This window comes from Bos indicus, chromosome 3 (assembly GCF_029378745.1).
Source record: "Bos indicus isolate NIAB-ARS_2022 breed Sahiwal x Tharparkar chromosome 3, NIAB-ARS_B.indTharparkar_mat_pri_1.0, whole genome shotgun sequence".
NCBI classification, from domain to species: Eukaryota; Metazoa; Chordata; class Mammalia; order Artiodactyla; family Bovidae; genus Bos; species Bos indicus.
The window spans coordinates 69,353,214-69,377,103 of NC_091762.1; the positions used below are offsets into that span (position 1 = coordinate 69,353,214).

At 36.7% G+C, this 23,890-nt stretch overlaps 1 protein-coding gene across 3 annotated transcripts in view; it reads right to left on the reverse strand.

Moving 5' to 3' along the window:
* Window positions 1-719: 719 nt before the first annotated feature.
* Window positions 720-23,890, reverse strand: part of ACADM (acyl-CoA dehydrogenase medium chain) — a 38,437-nt gene continuing 15,266 nt past the window's right edge. For all 3 annotated transcript variants that reach the window (XM_019957251.2, XM_019957253.2, XM_070786301.1), the window contains 6 exons: window positions 19,688-19,818; window positions 17,733-17,841; window positions 13,130-13,270; window positions 12,484-12,579; window positions 2,902-3,150; window positions 720-1,627 (listed from right to left, as the gene is read on the reverse strand). In XM_019957251.2, the coding sequence (XP_019812810.1) occupies window positions 1,556-1,627; window positions 2,902-3,150; window positions 12,484-12,579; window positions 13,130-13,270; window positions 17,733-17,841; window positions 19,688-19,818 (798 nt within the window). In that variant the 3' untranslated portion in view covers window positions 720-1,555. The remainder of the gene's footprint in view (window positions 1,628-2,901; window positions 3,151-12,483; window positions 12,580-13,129; window positions 13,271-17,732; window positions 17,842-19,687; window positions 19,819-23,890) is intronic.

Here is a 23,890-nt window from a genome sequence, read left to right on the forward strand (position 1 = left end):
AAAGCAGGTGGAAATTTCAGCCCCACCTGACATCTGGGGAGGAGAGGAAGGCTGAGGATTCTCCATAAACACTTGAATGATGAGATTCAGGAGTTTCCAGATTACACACTGAACTATGCTTCCAAGGAACACACTGCAGTACTGGAGGGGTGGTGCATTGGGAGAAGTTATGTAACCCGGTGTCTCTCCTTATACCTTGCTCTTTGCATTTCCTCCTTTGTAATAAACCAGTAAGTGTGTTTTATCTGAGTTCTGTGAGTCATTCTTGCAAATTATCAAACCTGAGGGCAGGGACATGGAATACCCAAATTTGTAACCAAAGTGGACAGAAGTGTGGGTGGCCTGGGGATCCAGGATTTACAAGTGGTGTTGAAAGTGAGATACCACTTCAGGCAGAGTGGGCCAGAGTTCTTAAACCTGTGGAGTCTGATGCTAACTATTCTGCATTATTGTCAGAATAAGATTGAACTGTGGATGCCCAGTTGGTATCAGAATTGGAAAATAAGTGACATAAGGTCACATTTGGTCCTTTCATTATTCCATCTTGATATTTTCTAATAATGCAATCTAATAAAAACATGAACAGCTAACTTTATGCAGTTCAAAATCAAAACATGAATTTTTTTCCATCATAGTAAATAAATCAAGTATACACTATTACATGAAATAATAAGACTTCTTGAAAAGAATACAGATACACAAATTGAACAGATACATAATACTGAACAAATTTAAGTTTATTTTTAGAATGTATGTGCATGAAATCAGATTGTATACAACAGACCAAAGGTTAACCAGAGACCAACAGAGTCATATAAAAATAATTTAAGGGAAACTGTATTGACTTTTTAAAAATAAGGCAAGTGAAATGTGGGCTCAGAATTATGTGGGTTCAAAATTAAAAACTTCTATGTAACTTCTGGTCACTGTTTAAAGGGAGAATATGAACATCAAATTTTTGACTATTACTGTACAAAAGAGAAACCAAATGCTTTCCAAATTGCAGTAAAATTAATTCTTCTAATATAAGACCATTAAGTCTACAAAGTCACTGACAAGTTATTTAAATCCTAGAATATTTTCTCAATGTAAATTTTGGAACATTCTGAATACTTTATAAACCTTCTTTTCTGTCTTTGGAAAAACACTGAAATTCCAAGAAATTTCTGTTTCTCTAATTTTCAGAGGTTAAAACAACAAACCAAACGTATTTTTCTAGGTTAATGTAATTCAGGTACACTGGAACTAAAGGAAAACACATAACTTTAATAAAACCAAATGTGTTATAGAAAAGGCAAGTCATAAAGTTAAACAAAAGTAGAAAACTTGGGTTGGCCCAGAAGTTCATCCAGGTTTTTTCATAACATTATAAAAAAACCCAAACAAACTTTTTGGCCAACCTAATACTATTAGAATCAGTTATACAGGTTTAGTACATGAGAACCTATGTTAAAATTTTCACTGGAAAAAAAACCTTAAAGCCCTTATTCTTTCCTGGAGTTTAAATAGTAGATCATATTCTAATTACTCAACGATTATTAACACGGTGATCTGGTTACTTCTTATACCTGCCAATGTGTTCACGGGCTATAATAAGCCTTTGAATTTGTGCTGTACCTTCATAAATCTGGAAGAAAAAAAAAAGTAGGTTAAATATATTTCATATGTAAGTCCTCAGTATTTTAGACAGTCCTCTAAACTCCATTCTAGTACTAAACTGAATCAAACCATACATATGGTCTATAATGTACAGTTATTTTGAAACCTGATTTTCTGAAAACCATGATAATACATAATTCTCTAAAGATTAGTTAAAATTATTATAAGAACTCTACCAAAATTTTGGAGGACAGTCTTAAAACAAAAGGATATTGACTTTCAAAAAGTATTTGGGAAATCTAATGTTTAATGTTGCTGAAATATTTAACCAACTTTTTTGAGCTGTTTTAGCTAGTTGTCATCTTCAGTCATTTTCTATTCTTACTCTCAAACCTGATTTTTACTTTTTGTTCCTAAGGAACTGAGTTGCTAATGAAAAAAGATCCTGGAAGGATTTGTTTTGTTCAGTTAAGTATTCCTAGAAGACAGCCCTCACTTCCAGTTTAAACTTCTAACTATTTGTTCAGATGCCGGAGAAAAGTAAAAAGGTAATAATTATAGGCTCCAGGGAAGGGAGAGCATTATCAAATAAACTTGGAACGTTAGATAAGGCACAAATTGTGATCCTCAGTTTTTTCAAATCTAAATTGAGGGGCTGCACTGTCTAAATTTCTTTCTTTAACATTCTATGATGCTACCCCTGGATTTTAAATGACTAGATTTGTCAAATAATTTCCTGGGGGTTGAGGGAAGTAATGGAGGAGATATTGAGAAGCATTGCTTATAAATACTTAAGATACATGTGGAATGAGCATTTATATCTTATTTACTAAATCACTACTATCTCTTCACTACTATCTCTAAGTTTTCTTAACCATCAATTTAATTTAGAAGACAGAGTCATATCACATTCTCTTTGTGTTTTTTTACCTCCCAAATATGACCTCAAGAGTTGTCAGGTACGATTCAAAATAAAATAATTTAATTAGTTTACGTGATATGCAGACTTTTAGGAGAGCAAAGAGTGGCTACAATTACCTAGGATGTTAAGAATCAAAGAAGGGTTATTCAGATAAATCTATATGTCTAAACTATTTGCTTTGTTAGCTTGCTCACTCAAGGCATTTACTTCAAAGTAACATTCTTCTTTGTGTTAATTAGTTCTAAAAATTTAGGCTCACAGCCACTTATTATGATGATTTATTATTACCTGTGACATAAAATCTTTAAATAATCAGAGATCTACCATATGATTTATGAATATTATTTCTTAAAAATCAACCATAATCATTTTAACATTACCTGATAGATCTTGGCATCTCTCATTAATTTTTCTACAGGATATTCAGTATTAAATCCATTGCCTCCAAAAATCTGAACAGCATCAGAAGCTAACTGATTTGCGATATCTCCAGCATATGCCTTTGCAATAGAGGCATAATAGGTATTTCGGCGACCAGAATCAACTTCCCAAGCTGCTCTCTGGTAACTCAATCTAGCTAGTTCAACTTTCATTGCCATTTCAGCCAGCAAAAATGATATTCCTTGGTGCTAGAATTAAACAGAAAAAAGTTTAAGGTATTTATTGAATAATTTAAAATTATTTCCCCTGAAACTTTTTTAACTTTAAAAACTAATTTTAGACTTAAAAAGTTACACTCTGCTTCCTCCAGTGGTAACATATTACAAAACCATAGTATAATTAACATTGGTAAAATATTATCAGCTAAACTATATACTTTATTCAAATTTGGCCAAGTTTTCCATCAATGTCCTTTCTCTGTTGTAAGATCGCATCCAGGATTCCAACTGAATTTAATTTTTATTTCTTCCTAGTCTTTCCAAAGCTGTTAGGATTCCTCAGTCTTTCCTTCTCTTTCATGACCACTGTGCACTTATGAAGAATAATGATTGGTTATATTTTGTAGAATGTCCCATAGTTTGGGTTTGCACGATGTTTTCTCAGGATTGGAATGAGGTTATACATTTTTGATAAAAAATACCACAAAAATTATATGGATCCTTCTGAGAAGCTCCTGGGATTTTTAAAAGAAAATTGCCATAGACAGTGAAAAATCATGTGGCACTGTTATCAGGTGCTGATGGGAAAATGATAAGGATAAATAAAAGATGTTTTTTATCCTCTAGAGGTTCATAATCAAACAGGGAAAGTGTTAGTCACTCAGTCCTGTCCGACTCTTTGTGACCTCATGCACTGTAGCCCACCAGGCTCGTCTATCCATGGCATTCTCCAGGCAAGAATACTGGAGTGGGATGCCATGTCCTTCTCCAGAGAATGTCGCCAACCAAGGAATCAAACATAGGTCTCTTGCATTGCAGGCAGTTTCTTTACCATCTGCGCCACCAAGGAAGCCTAATCAACTAGGAGACTTAGACAAATATTTTCAGAAGGAGACAGTAAGTTATCTGTGAGTTATATGGCCAAGATATGTTATAGGATGAAGCCATGTCCACCATACCTTGATATATGAAAGTTTCAAATATGAAGTATGCTTACAACTTTGGAAAAATATATTTATGACCCCAAAAGAGCAGAGTACACATTCTATTTAAAGAGTTAATGAAACATTCTACATGATAGATAACATGTCAGACCACAAAAAAAGTCTCAATAAGGGTAACAAGGTTGAAATCATGTCAAATGTCTTTTCTGACTACAGCGGTAGAAACTATAAATCAAAAACAGAAACAATCCTACAAAACACACAAAAAATGTGGAATGTAAACAACATGTTATTAAAAAAAAAACAATGGATCTCTTAAGAAATCAAAGAGGAAATAAAAAAAAAATACCTGGAGACAAATTGCAAACAAAAACATAATGTTCCAAAATCTATGGGACATAACAAAGGTAGTTCTAAGATGGAAGTTTATGGCAATTCAGGCCTTCCTCAAGGATTAAATGAATTAATGCATGCAGTACTATTTGTTGAGAAGTTCACAGTGCAAAACATATCATAAGCGCTAGAAGTATAAAGGTTTCCAAAACAGAAATTTACTACTTGTGCTGAGCTTACATTCTAGTGAGGCAGTAAAGAAAGATAGCAGACAAACGCATACATGATATAATGTTGGGCAGTGCTAAGAGCTATGAAGAAAAAAAGTGAGATCTTCCCAGGTGGCACTAAGTGGTAAAGAATCAGCCTGCCAATGCAGCAGACGCAAGAGATACAGGTTCGATCTCTGGGTTGGGAAGACCCCCTGGAGTAGGAAATGGAAACCCACTCCAGTACTCTTGCCTGGAAAATCCCATGGACAGAGGAGCCTGGCAGGCTACCGTCCATGGCATCGCAAAGAGTCAGGCACGACTGAGCACACACTCATCAGTCACAGTCATCATTATATCAAGTGTTTCAGGCGTTGTTTTACACAGGGTATATTCTTTAGTGAAATCAATGAGGAAGTAGATATTTGCCGGGAGGAGTAAACATAAAAACAACAACAAAAGGTCAGTGTGGAAGACAGAAGACCACTGCAAGTACTCTGGATTTTGATCTGAGTGTGATGAGAGGATACTGAAAGAATTTTGACCATAAAGTGGTTAAAAAAAGAGATATAAGTATATTTCTTTCTAAGTATATCTTATTTCAGTCTCAAGTCCCAAATAGTATTTCTCCTCATTCATTTTTCCACCAAGAAATGGAAATCAAGGGGAAAAGGTATTGCTTACTAGCAATAATAATCAATACAAATGACAGTTACTCACAAGGGATTCTTTCATATCATCCCAAACTACTCCAGCTTTAACCTGGATGGAGGATTTTGACTAGACAAAGGAGTAGGCAGTTATTGCCTACTATTAAGAGATTTTATCATCCTGTAATTTGTTATTGGTGTTCCTAGTTTTACTTATTGATAAGAAAAAGTACCATCCTCTGTTTTTGTCAGTTTTCTTTACCCACAGCAAGTTAAGCACTGTGAGGGATAGTGGCACAGTGTTCTCTTGAAGAGAGAAGTAGTAATAACAACAATGATAAACATGGGAATGAACAGGAGAGTTAGGATTAGAAGACTACACTCAATAATGTCCCTTCAAACAAAACTAAAAAAAAAATCTATGTATAAATCAGCTGCTTAATATCTCCTTTGTTTAGCTTAGAAAAGTAGTAAGCAAAAACACACTTTCTATACGTAACAGTAAGAGCCCATGAGGCAAAAATATCATTGTGCAGATGGTAAGAATACAAAAAAGAATCTTTAGAGTCTGTAAGAAAAGGAACATAAAATATTCCATTTTGAGTTGAAAATAGCCAGAAGAATATCAGATAGTTGGTGAGAAGGACCTGAAAATGATGTTATCTGTTTATGATTAAACTAAACTAATATTTAATAATAAACATACATTTCACTAATCTGTATACATGTAGCTCTGGTGACATAAATGAGTTAATATAAACTCTCTTTTTGTTCACAAACACAAAGAAATGTTTGATTTAAAAACAAAACAAGGAGGCTTCCCTTGTGGCTCAGTGGTAAAGAATCTGCCTGCTAATGCAGGCGACATAGGTTTAATCCCTGGTCCAGGTAGATCCCACATGCCATGGAACAACTAAGCAAGTGTGCCACAAATATTGGGCCTGTGCTCTCGAGCCCAGGAGTTGCAACTACTGAGCCCACGTGCCAGCTGTTGAAACCTCTGCACTCCAGAACCTGTGCCACGCAACAAGAGAAGTCACTCCAATGAGAGGCCCGCTCACCACAACTAAGAGAGTAGACCGTGCTCACCGCAACTAGAGAAAAGCTCGCAAGTAGAGCAACAAAGACCTAACAGCTAATTAATAAAGTTATTTAGAAAAGAAAAGCAAAATAAAACAACTCAAAGGAAAGAAACAAATCTCCAAGGGCCTCCAGAAATTTAATCCTGATTGAGAAGCAATGACAGGGGGAAGGAAAAAAAATCAGACTGAGATTTGAGTCTAATGTGATAGGAGTTGGAGTTTTAATGAACACAGAAGAACAGGAGACAGATGTGAGAATGAAAAAGATGAGGGGCTGAAATTGAGATTCTCTGCCTATAAGAACTTCTCTTTCCTAAGGAGAAGCTCATCAAGGCAAGAAGGCCACAAAGAAGCTTATTTCTTGCCCAAGACTCTGTCTGGGAGATTTAAAAAAGGAATCTCTTTTAAACATGTAATCAATGTACACAGCTATGGTACAGGATTTCACAAGTGGAGAAATTCATGAGAAAAAAACAGCTCTAAGAATGCTGAAACCTCTGGGCTACCTGATAAAAAGTATAAAAAAGTACGAAAACCGGTCTCCTGGATACTTCCACAATGCACTGAAGAAACTAATGAATGCTGCTGCAGATAAGCTTAGAAGCAAAAATCAAGACAGGAAATAACTGGTCATAACAGAGATCAGATGCAGCAAACCAAAAAATTAGCCACTGTAAGAACTTGAAATAACAGAAAAAAAATCAGAAAGTGACTATAACTGAAGTTTTATATAATTAAAGAGATAAAAAAGGAGAAAGAGAAGCTATGTTGAAAAACCAGGCCACCATAAAAGAAAGGGTAGAAATGAAAAAGAACCAAACATAAATTCTATAAATGAAAAAAGTCATTAAATGGATTGAAGAGGAGATTAGATGTAGGGTTAAAAAAAAAAAACTGAAAAGCAAATCTGAGAAGGTTATCTAGATTATAACCAAAATAAATTACATAATTGAGGTTGAGATACAGAAGTGTACTAATCCAAGTTTCATCTATAGACCACAAATTGTTACTGGACTGGTTCATGATACACAAAGTGAGAGTAAGCATTTGTAACAATTTGATAATGTTGTGACATTCTTTTTTTTTTTTTTTATCATATGGTTTTTATTTTTCATTTTGTTAATGTGGTGTATTACATTGATTGATTTGAGGATATTGAAGAATCCTTGCATCCTTGGGATAAAGCCCACTTGGTCATGGTGTATGATCTTTTTAATGTGTTGTTGGATTCTGATTGCTAGAATTTTGTTAAGGATTTTTGCATCTATGTTCATCAGTGATATTGGCCTGTAGTTTTCTTTTTTTGTGGAATCTTTGTCAGGTTTTGGTATTAGGGTGATGGTGGCCTCATAGAATGAGTTTGGAAGTTTACCTTCCTCTGCAATTTTTTGGACGAGTTTGAGCAGGATAGGTGTTAGCTGTTCTCTAAATTTTTGGTAGAATTCAGCTGTGAAGCCGTCTGGACCTGGGCTTTTGTTTGCTGGAAGATTCTTGATTACAGTTTCAATTTCCGTGCTTGTGATGGGTCTGTTAAGATTTTCTATTTCTTCCTGGTCCAGTTTTGGGAAGTTGTACTTTTCTAAGAATTTGTCCATTTCTTCCGAGTTGTCCATTTTATTGGCATATAATTGTTGATAGTAGTCTCTTATGATCCTTTGTATTTCTGTGTTGTCTGTTGTGATCTCTCCATTTTCATTTCTAATTTTATTGATTTGATTTTTCTCCCTTTGTTTCTTGATGAGTCTGGCTAATGGTTTGTCAATTTTATTTATCCTTTCAAAGAACCAGCTTTTGGTTTTGTTGATTTTTGCTATGGTCTCTTTTCTTTTGCATTTATTTCTGCTCTAATTTTTAAGATTTCTTTCCTTCTACTAACCCTGGGATTCTTCATTTCTTCCTTTTCTAGTTGCTTTAGGTGTAGAGTTAGGTTATTTATTTGACTTTTTTCTTGTTTCTTGAGGTGTGCCTGTATTGCTATGAACTTTCCCCTTAGGACTGCTTTTACCGTGTCCCACAGGTTTTGGGTTGTTGTGTTTTCATTTTCATTCGTTTCTATGCAAATTTTGATTTCTTTTTTGATTTCTTCTGTGATTTGTTGGTTATTCAGCAGCGTGTTGTTCAGCCTCCATATGTTGGAATTTTTAATAGTTTTTCTCCTGTAATTGAGATCTAATCTTACTGCATTGTGGTCAGAAAAGATGCTTGGAATGATTTCTATTTTTTTGAATTTACCAAGGCTAGCTTTATGGCCCAGGATGTGATCTATCCTGGAGAAGGTTCCATGTGCGCTTGAGAAAATGGTGAAATTCATTGTTTTGGGATGAAATGTCCTATAGATATCAATTAGGTCTAACTGGTATATTGTATCGTTTAAAGTTTGTGTTTCCTTGTTAATTTTCTGTTTAGTTGATCTATCCATAGGTGTGAGTGGGGTATTAAAGTCTCCCACTATTATTGTGTTATTGTTAATTTCTCCTTTCATACTTGTTAGCATTTGTCTTCGATACTGCAGTGCTCCCATGTTGGGTGCATATATATTTATAATTGTTATATCTTCTTCTTGGATTGATCCTTTGATCATTATGTAGTGACCTTCTTTGTCTCTTTTCACAGCCTTTGTTTTAAAGTCTAATTTATCTGATACGAGTATTGTAACTCCTGCTTTCTTTTGGTCCCTATTTGCATGGAAAATCTTTTTCCAGCCCTTCACTTTCAGTCTGTATGTGTCCCCTGTTTTGAGGTGGGTCTCTTGTAGACAACATATGTAGGGGTCTTGTTTTTGTATCCATTCAGCCAGTCTTTGTCTTTTGGTTGGGGCATTCAACCCATTTACGTTTAAGGTAATTACTGATAAGTATGATCCCGTTGCCATTTACTTTATTGTTTTGGGTTCGAGTTTATACACCATTTTTGTGTTTCCTGTCTAGAGAATATCCTTTAGTATTTGTTGGAGAGCTGGTTTGGTGGTGCAGAATTCTCTCAGCTTTTGCTTGTCTGAAAAGCTTTTGATTTCTCCTTCATACTTAAATGAGATCCTTGCTGGGTACAATAATCTGGGCTGTAGGTTATTTTCTTTCATCACTTTAAGTATGTCTTGCCATTCCCTCCTGGCTTGAAGAGTTTCTATTGAAAGATCAGCTGTTATCCTAATGGGAATTCCCTTGTGTGTTATTTGTTGTTTTTCCTTTGCTGCTTTTAATATTTGTTCTTTGTGTTTGATCTTTGTTAATTTGATTAATATGTGTCTTGGGGTGTTTCTCCTTGGGTTTATCCTGTTTGGGACTCTCTGGGTTTCTTGGACTTGGGTGATTATTTCCTTCCCCATTTTAGGGAAGTTTTCAACTATTATCTCCTCAAGTATTTTCTCATGGTCTTTCTTTTTGTCTTCTTCTTCTGGAACCCCTATGATTCGAATGTTGTAGCGTTTAATATTGTCCTGGAGGTCTCTGAGATTGTCCTCATTTCTTTTAATTTGTTTTTCTTTTATCCTCTCTGATTCATTTATTTCTACCATTCTATCTTCTAATTCACTAATCCTATCTTCTGCCTCTGTTATTCTACTATTTGTTGCCTCCAGAGTGTTTTTAATTTCATTTATTGCATTATTCATTATATATTGACTCTTTTTTATTTCTTCTAGGTCCTTGTTAAACCTTTCTTGCATCTTCTCAATCCTTGTCTCCAGGCTATTTATCTGTGATTCCATTTTAATTTCAAGATTTTGGATCAATTTCACTATCATTATTTGGAATTCTTTATCAGGTGGATTCCCCATCTCTTCCTCTTTTGTTTGGTTTGGTGGGCATTTATCCTGTTCCTTTATCTGCTGGGTATTCCTCTGTCTCTTCATCTTGTTTAAATTGCTGAGTTTGGGAGTCCTTTCTGTATTCTGGCAGTTTGTGGAGTTCTCTTTATTGTGGCGTTTCCTCGCTGTGTGTGGGTTTGTACAGGTGGCTTGTCAAGGTTTCCTGGTTAGGGAAGCTTGTGTTGGTGTTCTGGTGGGTGGAGCTGTATTTCTTCTCTTTGTTCAGTCGCGCTGTGGGGAGGGAGGGAGGGATGCTGCAAACAAATGACACTGGCGTGCGCTCGCAGTGCCTCAGCCACACTGGGTCTGCCCCCGCTCACGGCGCGTGTAGCCTCCCTGCCCACACTGCTCGGGCTCTAGGTTGTTCCGCCGGGAACAATCCGAGGCTGGCCCTGGGTTGCATGCACCTCCCAGGTCCAAGCCGCTCAGGTTCAGGCACTCAGGTAGTCCTCAGAGGCGCAGACTCAGTTGGGCCTGCGTTTTGTGCTCTTCCCAGGTCCGAGCAGCTCAGGTGATGAGGTGTTTGGCGAGCGCCAATGCTGCGACTTATCGCCTCCCCGCCACTCGGTTATCTGGGTGTAAAACCGGCGCACCTTCTCAGGCAGATGTTGACCATCCAGACCCCCAATAAGTTTTAGTTAGCAAAGAAGCCAGTTTTATAGATAATGTCTCTCTGGGGCTGCGATTGCCCCCTTCCGGCTCTGGCTGCCTGTCACCGGAGGGGGAAGGTCTGCAGCCGGCTATCTCTGTTTAGTCCTTTGTTCCGTGCTCGGGCTGGCGGTGTCTTAGGTTAGAGCTGGCTTTTCGCATGGTAGATATCCCACAGTCTGGTTTGCTAGCCCAAATTATTTCGCTCAGATAGTGCTCAGGGTATTCAGGCCAGATTCTTACTCTCAGTGATGCAGCCCGCGCCGTGCCTCCCTGCCCAGCCCCCGCTTGCTAATGGCAGATGCAGGCGTCTGCACTGCTTCTCTGCTGGGGGAGTTACCGTAGGGCTCGCAATCTGCGAGTTTTAATTGTTTATTTATTTTTTCTCCCTGTTATGTTACCCTCTGTGCTTCCAAAGCTCGGCACGGATTCGGCAGTGAGAAGGTTTCCTGGTGTTTGGAAACTTCTCTCTTTTTAAGACTCCCTTCCCGGGACGGAACTCTGTCCCTCCCTCTTTTGTCTCTTTTATTGTCTTTAATATTTTTTCCTACCTCCTTTCGAAGAGTTGGGTTGCTTTTCTGGGTGCCTGATGTCCTCTGCCGGCATTCAGAAGTTGTTTTGTGGAATTTACTCGACGTTTAAATGCTCTTTTGATGAATTTGTGGGGGAGAAAGTGTTTTCCCCGTCCTACTCCTCCGCCATCTTGGCGCCTCCCCCAACATTCTTATATTTTATAAAAATAATGGTCCACAGTTGACTGGAAATTAAAACCTATCTTCCACCAGATAGTCTGATAACCACTGACACACAGGGATAGAAATAGGGAGTGTGCACTGTGCAACCAATAGTTACAGAAGGAGTTATATTAGAGAATACAGACAATGGGGAAGCATAAATGTTTGAAAAAATAAGATTAAAAAGTTCTTGAGAACTGCCTGACAATCCAGTGGTTACGACTCTGAGTTTTCACTGCCCCAAGGCTCCAGGTTCAATCCCTGGTTGGGGAATTAAGATCCCACAATACATGCTACACGGCCAAAAAACAAACAATAACAAATAGTACTAAAATTGTTTGATTATTTGATAAGCAAGAAGACATGAGAAGTAACATGGATTAAGAGCATGAAATGGAACCCTGGAACTATGATTTCTAAATTGTGTGTTCTTGGACAAATTATTTATTCTAAGCTGCAGCTTCCTGGTCTTTAATGGAAATTGTAGTACGAACAAAAAAGAATGCACTGGCAGAATTACATAATACAGGCACTTGAATATTAGCTGTTCTTTTTCCTCTTAATTAACATAAATCCCAAAGCAGACAACAGATATTAATAGTAGCAGAGTCTAAAGAAAATCTACTCTTGGGACTTCCCTGGTGGTCCAGTGGCTAAGACTCCACATTTCCAGTGCAAGGGGCTGGAGTTCAATCCCCGGTCAGATAATTAGATCCTACATGCTGCAACTAAGACCTAGTGCAGCCAAATAAATATATATATATATATCTATATATATGCAAATCTAGTCTTAAAACCCAGCCTGACACTTCCACTTCACATTATCTTCTTGCTACCAAAGCAGAAATAAACTATTTTTTAATTTAAAATATTAAGTGAATAATAAGTTTTCAAATATTAAGTGAAAATGAATGGTTTTACATTTGAACAAAACAAGTATAGTATTAAAATTACCTACCTCTATAAGCAGCTTTCCAAAAGTTTTTCTCTCCAGGGCATACTTGGTAGCTTCATCCAAAGCTCTCTGTGCTAGTCCCACAGCAGCAGCTGCTACCTGACATTACATTTTACAAAGCAGAAGTTCATGTTGTCTTTAAAACACAGATATAATGGCTACTTGCCTAAAATCTAAGTTAAAGTTTGTGCAAAGAGAAGCTGACCTATACCTTAAGGCAATAAAGGGTGGGGGAAATGATAAGCATTTAAATTTATATTTTATATGAATTAAAGGTTAATGGAAGGCATTTGTAAGGCACAGGATCATAGCCTAGAGATAAATCATTCTTTCTGTTTAACGGGAAAGCTTTTCAGGGGAAATATTCCTAATGAGTAAGGCAAGAGGAATGAGTACACATGAGCAGGAATGATTAAATTAAGTGTGAAATGCTTCTTTGTAAATCTAACAACTGTAGTAATTTTGCTTTTACTAAAATAATTTTTGTAACAGCAAGAATGCTGAAGAATTCTTAGAAAAAAAATCCCTCCATCTTTAATAAAAGCAGATATTTAAAAAGAAATAGAGACCAAGCAAACAACATTAAAACAAAACTATTCAATATAATAAATGAAAACTCCTATAAAGGTTATTAAGTCATCTTACTTACTGGTGGTCTGGTTTTATCAAATGCTCCCATTGCAATTTTGAAACCAGCTCCCTCACCAATTAAAACATTTTCCTTGGGCACTCTCACATCTTCAAAGACAATTCCTCTTGTATCTGAACATCGCTGTCCCATATTTAATTCCTAATAAGGAAAACAATATGTAGTATGAAACATATTTTGAGCTAGCATAAATTCTTGCTTTAAGCACTCTTGAAGACTTTAATATTTTCCGCAATTGCCTATTTATATGGAGGTGGACAAACTATGTCCTGCAATGCCTATTTTCTAAAAAACAGGACTACAATCACACCTATACATTTACATGTTCTCTGTGGCTACTTTCTTGCTACGATGGCAAGAACTGAGTATTTGTGACAGAGACCATGTGGCCCTCAAAATCTAAAATACTTATGTATGCTACATCTTTGAAATAAAAAGTTTGTGAAACTCTCATCTAAAACAATGTTTCACAAACTCTGAAACTGTTGACTACAAATTGTCACTTACCTGTCAATGACAAATGGCACCTGCTGAGAGCATCTGCCAGTGACTGAACAAGGGCAGTCGCCATTTGCCTTTGCAGAGATTGAACCCTGTGCTGCTGCAGCTGCTGACTTTCAACACCTCCTGAGGGAGTTCAGGGTGGAATGAGGCACTCTGTGCTCCAGGGAATCTGGCAGAACAGGCCTTTAGATGTGTGCTATGTGCTAAGTTATTCAGTCATGTCCAACTCTTTGCGACCCCATGGACTGGACTATAGCCCGCCAGGCTCCTCTGCCCATGGGGATTCTCCAGGCAAGAATACAGGATTGGGTAGCCTATCCCTTTGCCAGGGTATCTTCCTGACCCAGGAATTGCACCCAGGTCTCCTGCATTGCAGGTGGATTCTTTACCAGCTGAGCTACCAGGGAAGCCCTGGTAAAGACCTACTAGTTCTTTAGATAGTTGGATATTTTCAGGAACTGATTTCATGATCCCACAGAACTTAACAGTCCTATTAAGACACTCTTCCTTCCCATTTCCCTCTGGTGGCTCAGACATTAAAGAATCTGCCTACAATACAGGAGACCTGGGTTTAATCCCTGAGTCAAGATCTCATACAGAAGGGAATGGCTAGAAAATAACTAAATCCTTCATGGTGACATTAGCTCCTCAGGACTAGCAGAAAACCTTCTGTAAAGTAAGCACTTGACTACACTGAACTCCCCCTTCATCAAAATCTTATATATTGATGTTCCCTGACTGCCTCTTTGGAGCTGTCTCTCAAAACTATCTCAGGTCCTGTCTCACGGGCTGCAGTCCTCATTTTGCCCCAAATAAAACTTAACTCACAACTCTCAAGTTGTTCATCATTTTTAGTCTACAAAACCAACAGTAGTTTAAAGTCTACATGTACATATTACCCACAAAGACAAATTTCATTGTATGTTTTAAGACTATCTTTTTACCACAAATGTCAGTAAAAGCATTTAACATAATTTGCTTTGGAACATTTAATTTTAGCTTAACTAATAAGAGCTAGCAATGTACTGAGTAAAAGTTGAACTTCTATTAATATTTATCTCCACCTCTGAGAATTAAGTGTTCTGAGATAGAATTTACATATAGAAAAGTTAACTCTTCTAACATATACATTTCTAATAGTTTTGACAGATATATATGTACTACCACCACAATGAAGATAGTTCAGCATGCCTAAAAGTTCCTTTGTACTCTCTTAGTCAATTCCCTTACTCTACTCCCAATCCCAAGAAATCACCAATCTGATTTCGTCCATAAGTTTTTCCTTTTCCAGAATGTCATATAAATGGAATAAGGTGACCTTCTGTGTCTGACTTTTCACTTAGCAGAGTGCTTTTAAGATTCATCCATGTGGCTGCTGATCAGTATTTCAGAGTAGCATTCCCCTATATGGATATACCATATATCCTTTATCTGCTCACCAGCTGATGGACATCCCCCACTGCCCTGCCACTCCGAAGTTTTCAGCAATTATAAATAAAGCTGCTATAAACATAGGTCCTTGTTTTTATTTCTCTTGGATAAATATCTAGGAGTGCTGGGTATGTGGTAAGTGCATGTTTAACTTGATAAGAAATTGCCAGGGACATGAAAAGATACTTTTCATCACTAATTATTAGAGAAATGGCAATGTAAACTACAATGGGTACCTCACACTGGCCAGGATGGCCATTATTAAAAAGTCTACAAATAAACGGACACAGCCACTATGGAAAACGGTATGGAGATTCCTTAAAAAACTAGGAATAAAACCACTATATGACCCAGCAATCCCACTCCTAGGCATATACTCTGAGAAAACCAAAACTGAAAAAGACACATATGTTCCATTGTTCATTGCAGCACTATTCACAATAGCTAGAACATGGAAGCAACCTAGATGTCCATCAACAGATGAATGGATAAAGAAGTTGTGGTACATATACACAATGGAGTATTAGCCATAAAAAGGAACGCATCTGAGTCAATTCTAATGAGGTGGATGAACCTACAGCCTATTATATGGAGTGAAATAAGTCAGAAAGAGAAACATAAATACTGTATACTAATGCATATATAAGGAATCTAGAAAAATGGTACTGAAGAATTCATTTGCAGGGCAGCAGTGGAAAAATAGACATAGAGAATAGACTTATGGACATGAGGAGAGGGGAGGAGAGGGTGAGACGTATGCAGAGAGTAACATGGAAACTTACATTACCATATGAAAAATAGATAGTCAAGGGGAATTTCCTGTATGTCTCAGGAAACTCAAACAGGGGCTCTGTATCAACCTAGAGGGGTGGGGGTGCGGGGTGGGGAGGGAGATGGGCAGGAGGTTCAAAAGGGAGGGGATATATATATACCTATGGCTGATTCATGTTGAGGTTTGACAGAAAACAACAAAATTCGGTAAAGCAATTAGCTTTCAATTAAAAAATTAATAAAAGTTTACAAATAATGCTGGAGAGGGTGTGGAGAAAAGGAACCTTCTCACACTGTTGGTGGGAATATAAATTGGTGCTACCACTATGGAAAGCAGTATGAAAGCAAAAATGTTAGTCACTCGGTTGTGTCCAACTCTTTGTAACCCATAGCCCACGAGGCTCCTCTATCCATGGAATTCTCCAGGCAAGAATACTGGAGTGGGTAGCCATTCCCTTCTCCAGGGGATTTTCCAGACCCAGGGATTGAACCTGGGTCTCCTACATTGTAGGCAGATTCTTTACCATCTAAGCCACCAGGGAAGCCCAGAAAACAGTATGGAGGTTCTTCAAAAAAACAAAAATAGGGTTACCATATGATCCAACAATTCCACTCCTGGGCATATACCCAGACAAAACTATAATTTGAAAAGATACATGTACCCCTATGTTTCTAGTGGCACTATATACAATAGCTGAGACACGAACCCAACCTAAATGTCCATCGACAGATGAATGGATAAAGAAGATGTGGTATACATACACAAGTGAATATTCCTCAGCCATAAAAAGAATGAAATAATGCCATTTGCAGTAACTTAGATGGTCCTAGAGATTATCCTACTAAGTGAAGTAAGTTAGAAAAAGAAAGGCAAATACAATATGATATCACCTATATGTGGAATCTTGGAGTAGGAAATAGCAACTCACTCCAGTATTCTTGCCTGGAAAATCTTACGGACAAAGGAGCCTGGCAGGCTATAGTCCATGGGGGTCACAAGAGTTGGACGTGACTGAGTACATATGTGCAATCTAAAATACAAGACAAAGGAACATATCTACAAGACAGAAACAGACTCCCAGAAACATAGAACAGACTTGTGGTTACCAAGGTGGGCGGTGAGAGTTTGGGATTAGCAGATGTAAGCTAATATATCCAGAATGGATAAACAACAAGGTCCTACTATATAGCACAGGGAACTGTATTCAGTATCCTGTGATAAACCATAATGGAAAAGAATATGAAAAAAAAAAATATATATATATATAACTGAATCACCCTTCTGTACAGCAGAAATTAACCCAACATTATAAATCAACTATACTTCAATGATATATATATATGAAAAAAGAAATTACCAAGATAGTTATATCCCCTCAATGTTTTGTTTTAAAAATTTTCAAACCAACAGAAGAATTGCAAGAGGAGTAAAATGAATACCTATATACCTTTGCCTAGATCCACCAATTTTGGCACATTTGCTTTATGTGTGCTTTGTGTGTGTGTATATTAGCTATTAGCATTATTTGTTGAATTATTTGAGAGGAAGTTGTAGATACCATGACCCTTCTTAAGAAAAAAATATAATCTGGTTTTTAATAAGCAGCATGAGAAGCAGGAGCAATGAGAATATAGACAAACTGTAAACATAAAGAATTGTATATGTATACAAATTGTATACAATTTGGCCACTCTTTCAAATGACTTGAAATGACTATTCTCAACTTAAAAATCTTCAGGAAGGATTATTTTACCCAATAACATCAAATGCAGGTTTATTTTTATTGCAACTTAATACAAACAAAATGTTTTCAATAAAGGAAACTGAAATTATTAATTTTGAAATTTATAGTTAAAACAATATTGGAGGCCTTAATCACTATAAGTACACACTTACCTTTCTTCCAATCTGTACTCCTGGGGTGTCTGCTTCCACAATAAAGCCAGTAAAGGCTTTACTAGCAGGAGCCTTAGGATCCGGATCAGAACGAGCCAATAAAAAATACCTAATAAACATGATGATAAAGATAACGGTATCAGCAGATAACAACATACAACATATGATCACTCCCATCTCAGTTAATCCTCCCAACAATCCCAATTATTATTACTCCCATTTTATAGAAGAAATGAAGCATCAGAGATTTAAAAGCTTACCCAGGTCATAATCTTATGATGTGGCAGAGCTAGTATTTCAACCCACATCTACTTCTTTCCCAGAAAGATTTAAAAATGCAACATGAGGAGAAAAGGCAAAAACATCCAAATATCCATGTAACCCATGTTCTAAATAGCCTGGAATAGGAGAATTTTTTTTTAAATTCCTTAAACAACAAATTTATTTTCTGTGCTTAAAACTAATAAACTATCACTCATTCTACAGTTTTACTTAATAGTTTAAAAAAATAGTAAAAACTTTTTCCAGTTTCACATTTTACCTAATTTGTCTTACTACATGATGAGTTGTACTTAATGAATTCTTACAGTTGTGAAAGTTTCTAATTGCGTTATTGGATTTCTCTCACTTGTTACGTTGTAATCATTTCTTCACTTTTTTATTACTTGATGATATTATGATAACTCAAAAATAACGATATATAGCACTCCATAATATTGGACACTTGTAAAGTGATGAACATATTTAAAACAGACAGTAAACTCACTCTCAGGAATAATGCTTTTCTTGCCAAAAAATAATGCTGAAAGAGCACATATATATATATATATATATATATATATATATATATATATAGAATCAGAATTTTTGCAGAAAGATAGTCCATTTTTAGTTCATTATTCCAATCAGCAGAGAGTCCTTCCTCTATAAGTTTCTATTTATATACTTGTAATGATGAGTAAATACATTTTTCCCATGACAACTTACATATTAGATAGAACCACTATCGAAATGCTTGTCCTTATGCTGAGCTATACTCTACATTTGTCTCACTTTCACCCATTTATTCTAAACTGGCTTTCTGAAGCAAATGTATGAACCTAGTCTTCTGTGTATGAGACATTATTTCAAAAATTTTTAAATTCTTCCAATACAAATCTAATTCCTTTATTCTTTACAGGACATGTTTTCCACCTTCACCCTAATGAAGAACATTTACTAGCTTTTGAATTTATTCCATTTTGTCAATGCCTGTCTTAAAAAGTGTTTCCTAGTACTGCTGCCATTTTTTCCTGTTTGTTAGATGCTATACTTCAGCAAGAAACTACATTCACTTCTTAAAGGCAGATACATCAGACGGTTGATTCCTATTGATCCTTTTCTCATATTTTTTTTTCACAAACAGTGCTATCAAATATGTTTTCCTTCAACATTTTATATTTATACAAGTGATTTTATAACACTTTGTTGAACTTCATGTCACTATTTTTGAACTTACGTATTTGGGCCTTTTAGATTTTATTAAAGTAAAATTCTGTCCACTCTAAAAGATAATGCTTATTGCTCTGGATTAGAGAAATGTGCTATACCAGTGGCTTTCCTTTTTCCCTCAGTCTCAGGGGAACGGTTCCAAGGAGGTTCTGGTGCAGAGTATGGAGAGTAGGTGTAGTGAGCCAAGTAGATGGAGCTCTAGCTTTCCTAATTAGATTCAACCAGAGCAGGTGGTTTTGTTTTATTTTACAAATTAAACTTCTGAGACAATTTGAAGAAATAGCTCAGGACTTAGAACTTTTGAAAATTACTCAATTATTTATAATCTTTTATGGACCATCCAGTTTCATGAATAAAACTTATCTTAATTGTGGTGATTTAATAACAAAGGAAAGGGGAGAGGGGGAGATTCTGAATATGAAGTAATGAAGAAACAATGTACAGAGATGTTTTAAACAACATACCAATTAGCTTTTCCTCCATTGGTGATCCACATCTTCTGACCATTAATAATATACTCATCTCCTTTCTTTTCTGCTTTGGTTTTTATACCAGCTACATCAGAGCCTGCTACAGGTTCTGTTACACAATAGGCCTTGAATATATGGGAAAAAGGAAATAAATAAATGTTAATTATTAAATTACTAACATTTAGAACCAGAAAGGTATCTTATTTTTTGTCAATAATTTTAAATATTTTAAAATATGTAAAAATAAAATGGTCTTACAGAATCAAACTGTTTAAATGTAAAAACATTATATAACAATAATGTATCCTGCCTGAGGACAGTCTCTGGATTAAACCTTCTGGCTAATTCTGTTATCTTAAAATGTAAATTATGGGAGTAGGTCTGGTGAGGTCTTTACAACCTCCAGACATTCTTTGGATTCATTGGAGAGTATATAACTTCATTGCTAACACTAGCAAGGGGGTACTCTTTCTGCCCCCTTCTGATGCCTATGTCAGAAGCTTTCTCTATCTCCTTTATACTTTAATAAAACTTTATTACACACACACACAAAAACTAGATGTAGGATACCAATTATTGTTGTTCAGTTGCTAAGTCATGTCCAACTCTTTGCGACCCATGAACTGCAGCACACTAGGTTTCCCTGTCCTTCACTATGAAGAATACCAATAATCTATGTCAAAAATTTAAATGTTAGGTATCTTCAACCAAGTTAAATTCAATTTCACATGAACTCACTCATTCAAACATGTACTGAGTAGTATCTACTATTTACCAGATTATAAAGGAGGAGATGAAAATATCTTGTCTTCAAAATTTTTACAATATAACAGTAGAGATGAATACTATAGAATACTGTAATTACATATCTAAGTATTATAGTCATACATAAAGGGCTTAAAATACTATGTTTAGTTTTAGGGTATCCAGAAAGCTTCCAGAGGTGATGCTTAAATTAAGTCTCAAAAAATGAAAAGGAATACTTAGAGGATAATCAGATTCTATAACATGTATACAGATTCTATAGCATGTAAAGGAATGGTAGAAAATTAATCTGGGAAGAAAGGAAGGGAACAGATGATAAAAAACACTTTTATTATACTAAGTTAAATTTTTATCTGGTAGAAAGAACAGGAGCCTCTTAAGGCTCTTCAACAGAGGTGTGACAAGATGTAAACAGTAATGGATAAAGGGATAAGTTCAGTTCAGTTCAGTCACTCAGTTGTGTCCGACTCTTTGCCACCCCATGGACTGCAGCACACCAGGCCTCACTGTCCATCACCAACTCCTGGAGTCTACTCAAACTCATGTCCATTGAGTCAGTGATGCCACCAATCATCTCATCCTCTGTCGTCCCCTTCTCCTCGTACCTTCAATCTTTCCCAGCATCGGGGTCTTTTCAAATGAGTCAGCTCTTCGCATCAGATGGCCAAAGTATTGGAGTTTCAGCTTCAGCATCAGTCCTTCCAATGAATATTCAGGACTGATCTCCTTTAGGATGGACTGGTTGGATCTCCTTACAGTCCAAGGGACTCTCAAGAGTCTTCTCCAACACCACAGTTCAAAAGCATCAATTCTTCGGTGCTCAGCTTTCTTTACAGTCCACTTCTCACATTCATACATGGATGTATGGACTACTGGAAAAACCATTGCCTTGACTAGACAGACCCTTTGTTGGGAAAGGAATGTCTCTGCTTTTTAATATGCTACCTAGGTTGGTCATAATTTTTCTTTCAAGGAGCAAGCATCTTTTAATTTCATGGCTGCAATCACCATCTGCAGTGATTTTGGAGCCCAAAAAAATAAAGTCTGACACTGTTTGCACTGTTTCCCCATCTATTTCCCATAATGTGATGGACCAGATGCCATGATCTTAGTTTTCTGAATGTTGAGCTTTAAGTCAACTTTTTCACTATCCTCTTTCACTTTCATCAAGAGGCTCTTTAGCTCTTCTTCACTTTCTGCCACCACATCTGCATATCTGAGGTGACTGATATTTCTCCCGGCAATCTTGATTCCAGCTTGTGCTTCATCCAGCCCAATAATGTTTCTCATGACATACTCTGCATATAAGTTAAATAAGCAGGGTGACAATATACACCCTTGATGTACTCCTTTTCCTATTTGGAACCCGTCTGTTGTTCCACGTCCAGTTCTAACTGTTTCTTCCTGACCTGCATACAGATTTCTCAAGAGGCAGGGATGGTAGAAAGCATATAGATTTCCCAAGAGGATAAAGGAATGGTGAAGGGTGAACAATGGGTTGCTGGAGTTCATTCACGTTTATTAGGTGACGGGAACTGTGAATAAAAGGCCTGAAGACACAAGTTCCTCACCCTTAAGGTACTTAAGTCCAAAGAGAGAAACCTTAACAGTTCATTTTAATTCAAAGTAGTAAGGGACCATAAGGACATTAGAAATGACTACTTAGACCTATAGAAGGGTGGGAGGTGAGTGATAAGGAGGGTAAAAAGAATACTTTCGGAGGAGATACAATAAATACTCATTGGAGGAGATAAGTCTTGAAGGACAAATAAATGAGGCAAGCAGATCTAGGCACAGAAGAATGAAATAGCATTGTGCAGGGCAAAGTACCAGCAGTTCAGGTGTCTTTCAGTCAGTAAGTCACGTAAGACTCTTTGCAACCCCATGGATTGCGCACGCCAGGCTTCCCTGTCCTTCAATATCTCCCGGAGTTTGCTCAAATTCATGTCCATTGAGTAGGTGATGCTGTATCTAACCATCTCATCCTCTGTAACCCCCTTCTCTTTTTGCTTCAGTCTTTCCCAGCATCACGGTCTTTTCCAATGAGTCAGCTTTTGGAATCAGGAAGCCAAAGTATTGGAACTCCAGCTTAAGCATCAGACCTTCCAATGAATATTCAAGGCTCGTTTCCTTTAGGACTGACTGGTTTGATCTCCCTGTAGTCCAAAGGACTCCTAAGAGTCTTCTTTAGCACCACAATTCGAAGGCATCAATGTATTTATTTTTTTTATCAATTATTTAAGTCTTGCCAAAAAGAATGTCTAAGAGATAAGTCCATGTAGGAAGGTAAAGGTCAGATCTAAACATAGATCATACAGATCATAGCATTAGCACTGTTGATTTATATAAAACTTACTCTTGACTTAAATTGCCAAATCAGTCTCTCCATTGGTGCTAAGGTTTGGTATACTCACCGAATAGCCTATTAAGTCTCCAGTTCCAGGCTTTACCTCTCCCCTGACCTTTACCTTATCACATGGATTTATCTATTAGACATTCTTCTTGGTAATAAATACCTTAAGCAAAATGTGTCCCAAACAAAATTATTTCCTGTCCATTCTTCACTACTTCTCTCTAGATTATCTAAAAGTGGCACTAGTGGTAAAGAATTCACTGGCCAATGCAAGTGATGCTAGGGATGCGGGTTCAATCCCTGGGTTGGGAAGATCCCCTGGAGTAGGGAATGGCAACTCACTCCAGTATTCTTGCTTGGAAAATCCCATGGACAGAAGAGCCTGGAGGCTATAATCTATGGGGTCACAAAAAGTCAGACGTGACTGACCACGGTATCTAAAATGAAAGTGATGAAACCATTCTACTCTGTACTTATCACACCATGTTAGAGTACTATATTTAACTCTATGATATTTTTGAGTCACCTTTAAGAAGGTGATAGGACTTTATTGTGAAAAAAAGATGAAAAAAATTGTCTCTAATTAGCTTAGAAAAGATAAGATTCACACGATAGCCATAATCAAATAGCTGAAGGGTTATATAGGCAAGGGAAAGAATTTGAATTGATAGGAGAAAACTACTATGAAATTATTCAAATGTACTGAACACCTATTATGGTATCAGGCGGTGAAATGATAAAAAGAAATGACACAATCCTTTTCCTCAGGAGCATATAATCTAGAAAAGCTTTCTAATGGTCAGAGATACTCCCAAATGCAGCTGCTTCAGGAGCCTGTGACTCCCAGATATAAAAACATGAGCTAGATGGCCTTTTCACAGATATGTGATAGAGCAAATTCAGATGACACATAAAACTAACTAGATTACTCTTCTACCTGGAGATTCGAAGATGTTTTCAGCATCATAACAACAACAAAAAAGTATTATACAAATGAACCGTTCAGAAAAAATAACGCTTTAAAATACCAAAATTTTACGTATTGATAACGTTGGGAATTTTTCACGTGAAATGTGCTA